Source organism: Aspergillus puulaauensis, chromosome 8, assembly GCF_016861865.1.
Source record: "Aspergillus puulaauensis MK2 DNA, chromosome 8, nearly complete sequence".
In the NCBI taxonomy this organism is placed as follows: domain Eukaryota; kingdom Fungi; phylum Ascomycota; class Eurotiomycetes; order Eurotiales; family Aspergillaceae; genus Aspergillus; species Aspergillus puulaauensis.
This window is the reverse complement of record NC_054864.1, coordinates 307,351-321,659: the sequence shown is the minus strand read 5'-3', so window position 1 is coordinate 321,659 and position 14,309 is coordinate 307,351. Positions and strand designations below refer to the sequence as shown.

The 14,309-nt window shown below is 52.1% G+C and overlaps 6 protein-coding genes across 6 annotated transcripts; 3 read left to right on the top strand and 3 right to left on the bottom strand.

The window, feature by feature from the left end:
* Positions 1 to 464: 464 nt before the first annotated feature.
* Positions 465 to 1,888, bottom strand: APUU_80129S (uncharacterized protein; the record flags this gene model as incomplete). Its single annotated transcript, XM_041696375.1, has 2 exons — positions 465 to 1,610; positions 1,640 to 1,888. 2 exons carry the CDS (start codon positions 1,886 to 1,888, stop codon positions 465 to 467), a joined length of 1,395 nt encoding a protein of 464 aa, XP_041562012.1.
* Positions 1,889 to 2,626: 738 nt separating this feature from the next.
* Positions 2,627 to 6,249, bottom strand: APUU_80128S (uncharacterized protein; the record flags this gene model as incomplete). Its single annotated transcript, XM_041696374.1, has 5 exons — positions 2,627 to 5,202; positions 5,251 to 5,638; positions 5,693 to 5,741; positions 5,794 to 5,926; positions 5,994 to 6,249. The coding sequence occupies 5 exons, from the start codon at positions 6,247 to 6,249 to the stop codon at positions 2,627 to 2,629; spliced, it is 3,402 nt and encodes a 1,133-aa protein (XP_041562011.1).
* Positions 6,250 to 7,994: 1,745 nt separating this feature from the next.
* On the top strand, positions 7,995 to 8,368 carry APUU_80127A (uncharacterized protein; the record flags this gene model as incomplete). Its single annotated transcript, XM_041696373.1, has 2 exons — positions 7,995 to 8,130; positions 8,190 to 8,368. The coding sequence occupies 2 exons, from the start codon at positions 7,995 to 7,997 to the stop codon at positions 8,366 to 8,368; spliced, it is 315 nt and encodes a 104-aa protein (XP_041562010.1).
* A 34-nt stretch (positions 8,369 to 8,402) lies between these two features.
* On the top strand, positions 8,403 to 9,006 carry RIM1 (single-stranded DNA-binding protein; the record flags this gene model as incomplete). Its single annotated transcript, XM_041696372.1, has 3 exons — positions 8,403 to 8,692; positions 8,756 to 8,844; positions 8,945 to 9,006. The coding sequence occupies 3 exons, from the start codon at positions 8,403 to 8,405 to the stop codon at positions 9,004 to 9,006; spliced, it is 441 nt and encodes a 146-aa protein (XP_041562009.1).
* Positions 9,007 to 9,955: 949 nt separating this feature from the next.
* Positions 9,956 to 11,468, bottom strand: STE3 (pheromone receptor; the record flags this gene model as incomplete). Its single annotated transcript, XM_041696371.1, has 3 exons — positions 9,956 to 10,295; positions 10,353 to 10,845; positions 10,898 to 11,468. The coding sequence occupies 3 exons, from the start codon at positions 11,466 to 11,468 to the stop codon at positions 9,956 to 9,958; spliced, it is 1,404 nt and encodes a 467-aa protein (XP_041562008.1).
* A 1,282-nt stretch (positions 11,469 to 12,750) lies between these two features.
* APUU_80124A (uncharacterized protein) lies at positions 12,751 to 14,274 on the top strand (the record flags this gene model as incomplete). Its single annotated transcript, XM_041696370.1, has 2 exons — positions 12,751 to 13,109; positions 13,182 to 14,274. 2 exons carry the CDS (start codon positions 12,751 to 12,753, stop codon positions 14,272 to 14,274), a joined length of 1,452 nt encoding a protein of 483 aa, XP_041562007.1.
* Positions 14,275 to 14,309: the final 35 nt, after the last annotated feature.

Sequence of the window (14,309 nt, the reverse complement as noted above, 5' to 3'; positions counted from 1 at the left end):
GGAGGTTAGGAGGTGGAGTTGTAGACTCGGGGGTTCGGTTTAGGGAGAAGTTCCCGCGATCGGCGACGGCGGAGCTTTCGTGGAGCACTGGAGCTCTACGGGACGGAAGCAGCACCACCTCCAGTTTTATATCAGATGTTGTATTAAATTACAATTGGTATAGATAGATACAGAACTTGTACATGAGATTATTCTTTTGTGCAAGGTTGACGCAATCTAGCCAGTCACGTAGCTTGCATAGATATTGGGCCAACACTGATGACCCAGGACAGCTCTAGTAGGCATTCCCCGGGGTCCCTCGAAATAAAAACAAAAATGGTATCAAGATAAAGCATGATCTCATATGCCGAGAATCAGGAAGGTAAGCAGCAGAAGTCTGAGAGTCGCTAATACACAGAGTCGGGATTAAAGTAAGGGTATAGGACGAAGCGGAAGACGGTGAAAGGTAGGAAGGTATTTGATGCTCATACACCACTGCTGTCCGGCCGTGTACCCGGGCGAGATGGGTTACCCTCGCTCCGCACGATACCGACCTTGGGATCAGGGATTTGGATATCCAGCGACATATAACCTGTCCGCCGCAGACTCCAAATGCGCACTCCGTCCTTTGCCCCAACCTCCCGATTCCATTTCTCTAGCCAATCCTCCAACCGTCTCAGGTGGCTCTTGACCCCTGGCGCTCCCAGGTCCTCCCAGATCCAGCCGGTGATCAGTCCGATCGCGCCGTCAATCCAATTGCGGAAGCTGTACGGGTTGAATGCGCTGATAACCTCATCGTTTACCATCGCTATAATCTTCCGGAACTCGTGCTCAGGCAGTAACGAGTCAAGAATCTCTGGATATAAATTGGAATACGTCGGGGCAAGATCTCCCTTGACCATCCAATCTCGCCGAATCCGAATAATGCGCGTCGTCATGTACTCGTCTGATCCAGGCGGGACATGCGGGTTGATATGCGGGAAACAAGGATGGGCCGGGCCCCATGCCAGCTCCTCTGCGACATCAGGCTCATTCGGCGCCCCAGGATTCGACGGAATCGACGCTATTTGCGTCTGTGACCGAAGAGAATGCTGAGACTGGACATGTCGTGGAACCTCCGTCCCCAGAGCGTGAGTTGGTCGATCGGCTGTAGCCTCCATATCCAGCGGGATGTCGTCAAATGTGCCGCTTTGCCTCTGTCCTCGCGGCACCGCAATGCTAGAGCGACCGCTCTCGGACTCTTGCTGGCTGCGCTCTACCACGAGGCTGTTAGGCGACGGAGTCAGTCGGCTGCGACGCCGCTCTGGAATTGTTAAGAGAGGAAACGCGTCTCGGTGCGATTCGAGAGGAAGGCTTTCGCTCGACGCCTGTAGCGGATCGGGTGCTGCTACCGGTGTATTGCGTGGGACGTAATTAACCGGGTTGGCGAGTCGGACGGCCGGGGGGCGCAAGATATTCGGCGCCGCCCAGCGTTTCTGCAGGCGTTTGGACCGAGTTCGGGAGGGAGGTGCTTCCGTTTCAACCTCCAGACGTTCGAATGTGGGTGCAGACGTGCGAGTGCGACTGGATTGAGCCTGGGGAGACTGGAGAGTAACGCGCGGGGGCGGATGCGATGGAACAGGCTCCTTAATCTGGGGCGATGATATGATAGGGAGATCACGCAGCCGCCTGGAATGGGCCGTTTTCGCTGGCGAAGGCGGCCGGATGGCAGAGGAGAGCAGAGAAGGGGAGTGAGGGGACGCCGTGGTGACGGAGAGCGGGCTGGACTGGCAAGAATGAAGACAAAGAGCGAGAAGGCTCGGAGCAAATAGTGAGGGTCGCGGGCGGCGCTGATTGGCGGGCGGCGGGCGAAAAGGGGCGCGCGGACAATGGACAAGAAATGATCTGAGCTCGACATCCACACAATCATTTACAGATTCAGCCAAACACTAAGCGAGCGAATTTCCATGTGAGTATCGAATTCAACGATTGTGAAGAAATGAGGGCAATGAACGACTGGGGTGTGGAGGGGGAGTGTCAGTAGAGGGGGTCGAATGGATGCATCAACTCGGCCCTACGCATTGGGAGAAAACAAAAGAGAGACTGGGTAGGTTGGGCAGTTGGGCAGTGGGTAGGGGGCAGGGAGCAGAGATTTATGAATATATTCGATCTCTTTAAATAACAATAATCTCTCAACGCGAAACATCCCCAGGTCCAGCCTTTCCCGGCCGTGACCGGCTCGGCTCACCAGCAATAAATAGTAAATATTAGCCCCAAGTAAGGATCCAACTTTACTTAAATCGGGGAACTAGTCTTAGCGCTCCAGACCCCTGGGCACAGGCTTCTCCGATGACTTCACTGCGGTTCAAAGGGATGGCTAGATCGGCAGCTGGCGGGCCGTATCCCGAAATTGCGACTGGCTTCAAGGACTTGATCACATCTTTGGTGCTGGTCTGTCTTGAGTGGCTCCGAAAGTCACATTAGTATTACTATGTAGTCGTAGTCATGCTATGTACTGGTCCGTGGTTCCGTACTCGATCGTGTAAAGATCGACTGTACGGGTATAAGATTAAGTAAATAAGGGGTTCGAGTCCATGTCTCATCGCTAAAACATCACAAAACAAATCAGACGCCGCTAAAGAACGTAAAACATCGTGCCGATTGTCTGTCATACGAGCCGATTGACGCTTTTATTGACCTTGGCTTGCATCCGCCGCATGGCCTCCCGATGCAGCTCGCTCATGTCGCCTCGTTGCATTCCTTCAGCGATCTTGTCCGCAATAATGTTCGGCGATGACACACTGCGCTGTCCTAGTTGGCTGAATGGCGTCGAGCTACGATCGCCAGGTCCCATCGGAGTGGGTGACACTGACTGGCCACCGGTGGCCAGCTTGAGCGGGTTACGCCTCTCCTTGAGATCTTCCCGGACAGACTCCCGCCAAGCTGCCAGAACTGCCGGGGAGTTTGCTCTCGACGGCACCCCACTGTTACTCCACCTCATTGGTGCCGAGACTGTGTCTGTTGGTGAGATCGGACTACCCAGTTGGTGGAGCATTGTCCGGCGCTGAGACAGGGGGATGTCATCATCATCCTCTTCAGCTATTGGGAAGGTGGAGGGGTACCGGGCTGAATAGTCTGGGGGTGACTGGATGGTGCTATGTCTCGCGTAGGGATCGGTTGGCAGGGATACTGACGACAATCGATTTCGCATCATGTCCTCGCGTACCGCAATCAGAGGAGCCGGACCTTTCCATCGGGGCTTTGTTTTCTCACTCTCTTCGTAACCCTGTCCAACAGGCGCAACATTGGGAAGCAGCGTTGTCGAAGAGGCAGTGGCAATGTCACCCAGCTGTGGTTGCACAGCGGGAGGCAAATTCTGAGCCAGGTTATGAGATGAACCAACAGACAAGCCGGAAAGGCGCCTGGGTGATTTTGATCTCCTCTTCTTTGTCTGTGAGCCCGTTCGAGAGTCATACGGGAAGTTGCCTTCGTTTGCTTCCTGTCCAAGTGCAGCACGGGGCTCCACAGCTGGAGGAGGCTGCGCATTTAGTGGCGTCTGTAGTAGTTCTGTCACTTTGACTGGTGCTGCAGACTCTTCTTGCTCAGCTGGGTCTGATCGTTGCTCTTCGAGCGGCTCAATTGGTTCCAGTTCAGGGATATCAGCATCCGTCAGGTGTTTCGCCCACTCGTTCATGCGGTAGGCTTGGATAACTCTTGATGTATGTTTTGGAATTTGCTCAACGGTCTCTGCGTTTAGTCGCTTCGGTTCCTCTTTTCTCTTTTCGGACTTTTCACTCGAAGGGGGTTCTTCTGGCTTCTTAGTGGTTTCTAACCCCAGGTGTTCATTGCCGCCTTCTGCGGAAGCCCCATCAGCTGGTTCTGTCGCCGAGTCCTTGTCCGGTTGTAGTCCCTCCTGAGCCTTGCCCTTGTTCTTGAAGTCGCTAGCTTGGTCCGCTTCCGTAGGCTTGCTCGAAGCTTGACCGTCCTCGTTGGATTGACTTGCGGCCGTTTCGCCTTGTTGTGGTTGTGCGTCATCCTTAACAGTATCTGACTGCTGCTCGGTCTTTTGCGTATCCTTTTCTGTCGTTGCAGGCGCTTTCATGGAGGCTTCCACATGTTGAGCTTCAGCATCGACTTGTGTTTTCTTTTCATTCTCAACCTCATCGTTTTGGCGGCTTTCTTTCACCGTAGGTTGCTCGGTCTTGCGAGTTTCCACACTTGACGTGCATTCCTTGGAAGCAACTTCCTTGCCCTGCAGTTCCTCCGGCTTAGGGCTGTCGAGTGGCTGGGATGATTCTTCCTTTGTCGGATTTGGTGCGCTTTCGGCATTTTCGGATCGACACTTCTTACTGTCTTCTTGACTGGCTGTGGGTTTCTCCATTGGAGTTTCTGGTTGCTCCTCATCCAACATGGCCTGGTAATGGCTGTCCCCGGCAATCGTATGGCAATCAGAGTTTACATCGTTGGCGTCCTCTGCAACACCTATCATAGACATAGAATCGTCATCACGCGTTATCAAGGCTTCTTGAGATTCCGAGAGACGATTCGTGTTGCTCTTTGTGGACGTTTTTCTGGATAGCATCGAGAACCGTTTCGAGTAGACGGATACTGTTTCCGAGCCGACGATCGCAGTAACGTCGGAGCTTCGGTCGTCTGCCGCCGCCATGTTGCGCAAACACTTGGGAAGACCTCCACCCGGCGCCTCAGTATCCGGGCTAGGACCTGCATTTCTGTCTGTCTCGTCGGCATCGTCCTGGTTCTGCGTCTCGTTGTCTCCGGTGGCATCTGTAGAAGCATCACAATCTCCTTGTGCCCTGCACTCAGAGCAACGGTAAGAAACCACGGAGTCCGAAATACTTTTCTTTTCACCCGCATCGTCCTTTTCCTTTAAGTTTCCATCATCGGCATGACCCGTTTGTGAGCCAGCTGCTAGTTCGGGGATAGCTGTCGAAGTTTCAGATGAGGCTACGTTGTCGCCATACTTAGCTTCCCATTCCATTCGCTCTTTCATATTAAATTCCTCCAGTCGTTTCGCAGCTTCGGTTTCGGCTTCGTCTTTCTTCCTCTGCTCTTCTTGGCGCTTCTCCTCGTCCTTAGATCTTCGTTCGCGGACAACCTTCCATAACCGTAATTGCGAGATGACACCCATGACAGCCACAATCACGATAACAGCGAGTTCAACCTTCATGTAACGAGTGACAGGATAAGTGTTCGTCCCCAGAGGGAAGATATCATCGTTCAACGCTGCTTCTGATCAATTGGGGCTCTTGCCAATTTAGAGAGACCACTCACCCCAAAGGTAAAGCCAAAACTCTTTCAAACCAGCTTTGCTATAACAGTCGATCCCCAAGGCGATGGCCGTACCACCAGCTATTGATGTTGCGCCGATGAGCCCATAATCACGGGTGTAATGACTGAAAGAAACAGCGTAAAACCCGACGGAAATTGCGCCAATGAACCCAGCCTTCGCATCGGTTGCCGTTATGAGCCCGCCTGGTTTTGTGGAAAGCAACCACATGCTCACGCAGAAACCTCCTAGTAGACATCCGAGTCCTTCAGCTAATTCCTTGAAAACAATCGCGAGTGCTCCGAATGTGATTCCGGTGAAAAATATCGCTACCAGATATGCGCCTTGGATTGCATCACGGACCGGAGGGCTCATCACATAAACGATGAGTACCTGAAAGAATAAATCATTAGATTCGTTATTCTATTTAGGTAGCGTAAGTCTTACCGTTACTCCTAGGCTGGTGAGGAAGGCGGAAGATAGGAAAACTTGCACCCTAGAATAGTATAAGTAAAGTGACTTAGAGGAAGCAGGATGTGATTTGTTACCATAGATTCCTAACCCCAATCAGCGCCAGAATCGTGCCAGTAGCCAGCAGGATAAAGCCACCGACACCAAGAGCAGGTGTGACAGCTGGTTTGACAGGTAGCTGCCCGGGTGCAGTTGTGTTGGTTTCATTATCTACGGTCTAGCTGTCAGCAAATGTGATATTATCAGCACCCGGGGAAAGCGCGGGGCGCTCACTCACCTTCATCTACAATTGAGCTGTCCAGGGTCGGTACCGGTGTTGCAGTCGCTGTTGTCTTACTGGTCGAATTCCCTTTGTCTGTTGCACTGCTCGTCGCATTCGTGCTTGTCGCATTGTGAGAATCTCCTGTATCTTCCGTGTCCCTCACACGCAGGACGCCATATTCAGGACGGTCAACGTGAGGAACCCGTGCCACAAAAGCAAGCAGGGTTGGGGATAGACAGGCGACCAGTAGGATGAAGAAATAGAACCTCATGTTGAGAGCAGGCACGGGAAGGGTTGAGAATTAGTTGCGAAACCGATGCGAAGTTATAATGCCAGCCTCGGAGTTTTGCAAGATGCTCCTCAGATCCCACTCCACATACTTCCTTGCCCAAACATGAGACAAACCAAATAATAAGAGCAGTTGATTAATGGTTCGGATGACAGCCAAAAGTACAAAAACGTGGCGTGCTTGGATACTCGAGAAGGAAACCCGCAGCGTTGTACCCACTATGCGTTTGTAGGCATGAAGTAACAAAAGGGAGCAAACGAGAGAAAAGAAGAAGAGAACAAGGATTGAGATTTGGCGTGGAGTAAATACATATTCGACACCCAGCTCGGAGGCAATTTCCAGAATTTGAATTCTTGGAATAATCGATTTAGCCCAGATCAGAGCTCACCGTCTGGGCCCGGGTTTTGGGGCGAGAGAATCGGATTCAGATTAGGAAAATAGACTCGGCGCATGGCATATGCGGGCTTATCCACCCGGCACTTGTCGAGAAAAAAAAAAGGTAAAATCAGGCGACTTAAAAAAGGCAAGTGTCGTACGCTGCTCATCACGGGTGGCGGCGATTGGATAGCGCGTTCTTCTCTGAGCGCGTCTCAGGTATCAATCACACCGATAGGATAGTCTCGACTCTCGTAATGCATGCGTGTAAAGGATGAGTCTTCTTGCTTCCTTGATGACACCCAATCAAGGGCATTGATGACAGAAGCCCGATGCGCTGGACCCTGTGAACGCCGGAGATTTTGGTGTCCTCAGAAGACAGAATAATCAAACATGGGGCATCGTTGTTTGCTCGGACAAATCCTGGTCATCTAGCCGCGCAAGTCCGCGACTTGAAATGAAGACACGCGTAAGGCAATTTTCGAGAGGCTGTTCCAAGAATCACAAATACGACCGATAGGATTATCTCAACAATATTGCCGGCTCAACCAGGCCCTGCACTGACTGCACTGAATGCACCCGACTTGGTATGAACTGGCGATCCTGATCTTGACCCACTGCATTGACCAACGATCATCAAAGTGCGATGGCGCTAGCAGCACTAGGTCGCGTTAGCCAGAGCGCTTCGTGTGAGCAGCTGCCAGCTGCAGCAGGCGACACGTCTCATTGATTCTCATTGATGGCGAGCCCGGGTTGGGGATGATTTGGCTCGAGCGATGGAGAACAATGCCCATTGGGTTTGCTCCCTGGTTGCCAAATATTGCGTTCTCACTGGTCCAGAGCAACTGCCAAGTTGGAATTTGTTTTTAATCAGGGGTATTCGTTGTGTCGCCAGCCAGTCAATATCACCCAATTCCTTGGACCTGCATGAGAGGGTTTTTAGAGCCTTAAGGGTCATGGTTCCTGCGAAGCCACGAAGGTGACAGTCGCTCCTTCACGGGCTTCTGATTCTGAGGTGTCAGGCAACATGGCGTGCTGTGCGCTGTCAGCGAGCCCGTCGTGCGGATAATAGAGGCAAAGCGATAGCAAGTCATTTCGCGAGCCAATAGTTCGATGCACGAAAGGGTGCGGTGAAGAAAGCATAAATGCTCTGGAGATAGATAGACAATAATACGCAGTGTCATGAGTAACTTATGACGAGGATAGCATTATTAATTCTGCGAGGGGGGGCCGCGGGCTAGGATAAGTGCGACACTCGTCCCTAAATCGGCAGATATGACGACTCAGATCAAGATTTTCTGCCATTTCGAGTCGCTAGGCCAGTGAACCTTAAGGGCTCACCTGATAAGTGCATGCGTATCGAGGCCGGTTTTGAGATGAGACACTGCGAATTCATCCCGAGTCGCACAGAGAGTTCAATGCAACATACCGCAAAATGTGGACAGCTGAAACCAAGACACAGCGAAATTCTGTGGTCGCTACAGGCTGGTGAATGGCGTGCGTCCGAGGGCGAGCCTGGATTCCCTGGATCTGATTCTGTGTTGTAGAAGCACACTGCACCGAGATGGCGAAGAACCAAGAGGATGGAACTGGCCTTGTAGCCTTGAGGCCTTATAGCCTGATTGGCTCAGAGCCGTTGGGTCACGTGAACGTTACTGCAATCGCGTCCCGTCGTCATCCAAGTCCGACAGCTCCCAACAAGTCCCCTAAATCTGCCAAACCATAACAACCGCGCGTCTTTCTATTGACCCAAGTGCATAATGTCCGCCTTCTCCTCGTCATCTATGCGTTCTTTTCTGCGCGCTGCTCCGCGCGCAGCTACCCCCGCGCGCACATTCACCACTTCGCCAGCGCGTTCTATCGCCCGCATGAACATCACCGGTCGTCTCGGTGTCAATCCAGAGGTGGCCACTTTGCCAAATGGTCAGGAGTTTGTGAGGTATTCAGTGGGCACAAATGGCGGCTCTCGGGACAGCCAGACAAGCTGGTTTCGAATTTCGGCCTTCGTGTCGGACGCCCAAAGGGAGTTCCTTCTGCAGGTGCCAAAGGGGTAAGTATCTATATTGCTGCCATGATATTGTACGCTGAGCGCTTGCTAATATCCTGTGTGTAGCTCCCTCGTAGCTGTTGATGCCACGGCAACCCACAGCAAATATACCGCTGCAGATGGCAAAGAACAGTACGCCCTCAGACTCACGCAACGTAAGCTATTTCTTCTTTTCGGACCTCCCCTTCTACGATGACTTGAAGTCAGTGGATATCTATATTTTTGGGCATGGGCTAATTCGTCTTGTCTTTCTAGGCAGCTTCGAATATCTTTCGCGCCCCCACGGTGCTAAAGCCGACGCGGGTCATTCGGAGTAAGCTCTTCTCAAAATAAACGTGTCTAAATACGACTCCAGTCAATACTCCCATGCGGCGGTTTGGCTTGGTTAATACCCTATTCCCTGCTCCAAGTGCGGCTCGAGTCATGGTGGATTTGGAGATCCTGTGATATTCGACTATTTTCATATGTTATTATGGTGTTCCTTCAGAACCCTTGTATTTTATACCAATGTTTGGCACTCACATATCCACAATTCATTATATCCCGTTGAACACTATTTCATGGTTACACTCGCGTCCGAATTCTCCAACCATAACATCAAACTCTCCGAATGGGCATGCCTCACGAACCGGCCCATCCATCCAAAGAGGACAAGCGTTCCCGGTAAAATTATTACTCGGAGTAGGCTCTGAGAACCCGGTTTACCTCTTCGATATTTGGTATCTATTAGCGAAGCTGAATACGTCTTGGACTCTTGGAGAGTTGGCGGCAAGTACGTATTTAAATAGCTCACAAGCGACCCCGGTCAGAAACCTACCGAGCCCATTTGGGTCGCGATTCCAACCGCAAACGTTTGGGCGTTCATTTTCTAGACTTGGGGCAAGCCCAGTTTGTATGTAGGGTAGTAGGGTGTTTTACCAGGTATCTAAGATATGGAGTGTGGAATTGGTACGGTTAGGTTTGGGAATACTTAGATTAGATTAGGTTCAGCCCTTATGGGGGAAAGGTAAAGTGGAAGAAGGTTTGCATTAAATTATACGTATGTAGATGTCCACCATGGGGATGGAAATTTGAAAACACGACTAGTAAGAACGGAAGTACATTGTGTACCGGGGTATAATGGCTGTTGTATAGAAAGAAGACGACGACGAAAACGAAGTGAAAATGAAAACGAGAAGTATAAGAAACAGGCGAAGTGGGAAATGTAGAAAGAGAACCTAGCCTAGGTAGTAGGGCCATTTCTTCTACCCTCGCTGGACTATTGGTTCATACCTGCATTTCTCTCTCTTGCCTGATGACTTGCTTGACCCTAATCAAGTCGGTCCGCGGCGGCATAAGCTCGATCTCGATACTGTCGCGGCTCATAGTAGTACTAGTTCCAGCCCAGGCGTTGGTGGAGATTGTGTTCGAGGGGATGGCCAGGTGCGGAGCAGAGCGCATCGCCTCTCGACGGGCAGGGAATGAACGGCCGAACCAGGTGAGATGGGTCTTTAGCCATCCCTTCTTAGAGGATTGCCCAGAAGATCCAGAGGTGGAGGGTGAAACTCCTTTCTCGACGTCGTTGTAGCCGTGGTCAGAGATTCTTGAAGCGTGGTATAAGTCTTGTCTTTGGGTTGGTTAGCATACAGATACATTATATTTGGACGAGACGGAAAGCACCCACGGAGCCTTTTGATTCTTGTTCCCGGAAATAAGCTGGGCTCGACTGCTGGTAGAACCTGAACCGTCTCGCGGAAAGCTTCCGGTCGAAGAAGTCTGTATAGGGCTGAAGCAGCGATCCAGGCCGAAGGGCCGGAGTGCCGCGCGGTAAATCCGAGATGCATCCTTTCCACATCCGAAGAAGACAAATGTCATAAATCCCGCTGCAATGGGAATCCAACGGTCGTAGAACACCTTGCCCTGGGTTGGGACCTTGGTTATCTGACTCCATAGGTGGCCGCCGCCGTGGATGTTCGAGAACGAGAAAGCATGCCACGGCAATGATGCCTCTATTTGCACGTAGACCACGTAAATTTGAACTGGGGTGATGGCTATAACCATGACGAAGGAGAGGAAAAATAGCCTCAAGAACCTCGACTTGCTCAACCCGGAATTCGCTGCGCGGATGATTTCGTTGAATTGGTTTCGATACCGCCTGAGACGGAGTAGCACAAGACCTGGGCAAAGTTAGGAGACAATCCTTGCATTAAGAGTCGAGGCTCGACTCACCACAGTAATAGCCTGCAATAAGGAAAATTACAAGCGGCCAGATATAACCCAGTGCGAGACTGACCCAGCTTTCGTCGAGACCACTGACACAGCCAGAGATCGCAAATATAAAGTATCGGTTGCCTTGGTATATCATGTGCAGGAGTGCAGCAACGATAGGAATGACGACACAGAACATGGTTTCCACGACGCGGTTTCTCCAGCGCTGGCGTTTGCTCGGGACAAGAGTCGTTCTGCTGGTATCCAACACACACGCGAGACTCCGGAAGATACAAACCAAGCACCCAGGAACAGCAACATATGAAGCCACTAGGAGCTTCACTTGGATATCGCACAGGCCAACACCATCCCACCAGTTGTCGAGATCATCCGTGGGCCAAATGAAAGCATTGATGATGTTGAAAAGGCTGAGGAGAATATACCATCCTACTAGGGAGCCAGCCGGGAAGTTCCTGTTTTTCCAGTGCAAAGCTAGGGGTGGTACACTGGCCATAATGGAGAGGGCAGAGAGTGTCTGCATAACCACGGTCTCCGTAGAGCGGGACATGGTTGTTGAGCCTGCTGAGCTCATGTTGGGTGGCGGGTATAGACTTGGAAAGATGAAGCCAGAGAATAATGCGAAAACCAAGTTCTGGCGTGACTTTTGCTTCCCAGATAGAATCCAGCTTCAGGAGGAAGATGGAGGCAGGTTAAGAACGAGACACGGTGAGCCAGCAACATCCTGTTAGGAGGAGATGAGAGACATAGCTAGGGGTAGTCGAATAGAATAGCAAATGACTCCGAAACAGAGTTGTCGAGAATCACGGTGTTTCCTCAATAAGTTGAGTCAATCGCCTATTTTATCAGGCACTTTCAAGTACAGAAATAAGGGCACGGGGGAGGCACGCAATGTTATACGCGCGCTGCAGTCGGAGGGACCAGTCGAAAACGGCCTGGGCCTGCAGACAGTGGGTTTGTCTCAGTCGATCAGACCCTGTAGCTCTCGCACATCATTGACGACTGACGAGAGCCTTTTGGTGAATAAAGAAGCCGCAGTGTTGCAGGGGGCTGTGTGGTAGTGATGGCGATCGAGTAGACCCGGATATTTCCTAATTCGGGTGTCAATAGATCCAGATGCTCAATTGAAAGGTTTGGGACAGTGTCACCACACTTGAACTCTCGACTCGCCCGGGCTGCCGTCTTTCTTTACTGAATTCCTGCTCATCTGCCCCTCCCCCTAGACGGGATTGGAACATCCGGCGGTCGGATTACATTCCACAAGCAAGAGCCCGATGCCTGCAGGCTGGTTTCACAAAGCGACATCATGTTGCGTCTGATTTTCCGTGTTACTGGCCCGGGTCCGCATGCCACGGCGGTTCGACGGGAGACGCTTTGCTTTATGGCCATGTTCGTCCGGGTCCATTGTGTCTATTGAGGCCCGATACTACAGTGTAGAGTAGGAGACGGTGTGTTAAGCCGGTGACCGATACGGCGCGTTGCAGGCGGTTTGCATGCGAGCTGCAAGGACTGGGACCGGTTGGAAATTTGGGAACCTCCCCAGTTGTTCCAGCAACGGAGTCGAGTCAAACAATGAAGCTGACGCCCAAGTGCTCTGGTTCAGAGACGAGGAGACTGGAGACTGAGAGTGACAGCCAAGAAGCACTGCAGATCGTCATTGTGACTCAAACCGGTTAGTCCACGCCGTCTCACTCTGTCCCCACGAACTGTGGAGCTGAGCTGCCACGATCTGGTCCTACGCCCCGGCCCTCAAGTTCCAGATTACTTCATGATCTCGTCCCTCTGCTCCCCGCCTTTATCCCGGGATGAAAACCATGGGTGCCTCTGTTTCTTTGTCTGCCTCCTAACACTCGCCCATGTCGACCTCCCCAAGCCCCATGAGCCTCCGCCATCGCGGCCTCACCCGCGCTGCCACCATCGCCGAAACACCCGGTCCCCTGCCCCAGCGTCGCAACTCGACTTTATCTGATTCTGTGTCCGAAGCCCGGAATACCATCCGCTCATCGACCGATGATCTGTTCTTTCCCCGCGCCGCCAGATACCACGATGACGATTCTCCCGATGAAGAGTCGCATTGGCAGTCCGCGCCGCTGGGCCTCGCCCTCCTTCCCGCGATCGCCGGCATCTTCTTTCAGAACGGGAGCGCAGTGATCACGGACGTTACATTGTTGGTTTTGGCGGCTGTTTTTCTGAACTGGTCTGTCAGGCTACCGTGGTAAGTAGTTAGTTAATTAGCTACAATCTTGCCTAATCCCAACTCTGTAACTAACTATCTAATCCGGAATAGGGAGTGGTATCACTCTGCGCGAACGAAAGTCCGTCACCATGAGAGCATTTATGACCTCGAACCCCCAGCGGGCCTAGACCCGCCCGTGTCAGAGCCTACAAAAGATACCCAGGAAGATGAATCAGACGCCGATGAAGGCCACAGAAGAGAACAGCGAACACCCGGTGCCAGCGCCGCAGCTATTAGAGAGCTTCATATCCACGAACTCGTCGCCCTCGCATCTTGCTTCATCTTCCCTCTAATAGGAACATGGGTACTTCACACCATCCGCGCCAAACTTTCCCGGCCCTCCGAAGGCCTTGTCTCAAACTACAACCTAACAATCTTCCTCCTGGCCGCTGAGATCCGACCTTTTAAACACCTTCTAAGGATGGTCCAAACCCGAACTCTCCACCTCCAACGCATTATCGCCTCATCCGACGACGATGACCGAGACAAAATAGATGCAAGCAAGGTCGTCGACCTCTCTAAACGCCTCGAAGAACTAGAAGCCCACGTCGCCGAAACAGCAGCTGCCCGTCTCGCATCAAACAACAACAGCAGCAGCAGCAACAACAACACCGAAGAACCCCGCGAACTCACACAGCAGGAACAAGAATACACCCTCTCCCTCGTCTCCCAAGCTGCCGCCGAATACCGCAAGGGCTTCCAAACAGACATCGACGCCCTCAACCGCGCCGTCCGTCGCTACGAGAAACGCACCGCCGTCTCAGCCTACCAAACAGAGTCTCGGCTGCAGCTACTCGAGGCCAGAAGTCGCGACGCGCTTTCCCTTGCGGCGGCCGCACAGCGCTCGTCTGCGCAACAGCCTAAGGGTATTTTTGCTGTACTCCTAGATTGGATCTCCGCGGTCGTTCTATTCCCGGTTCATATTGGCGTTTCGTTGGCCAGTTTACCGCTTCTTTTAGCCAAGCGTGGGGCTCTCGTTTGTAGGGATATGGTTCTGGGTAAAGCGCCCACGAAGAGGTCCTCGGGTAATGCTGGAGGTGGCCGTGGCAGTGGCAGCACAAGCAAGGGTAAAGCGCCACAGACACGCAGATCAGTACCGTCGCAGCAGAGGCGGGCGAAACGGGCGACTATCATAGAAGAGTGATCTTCATTTTGGGTTGTATTTACGGAGCGCGTCTA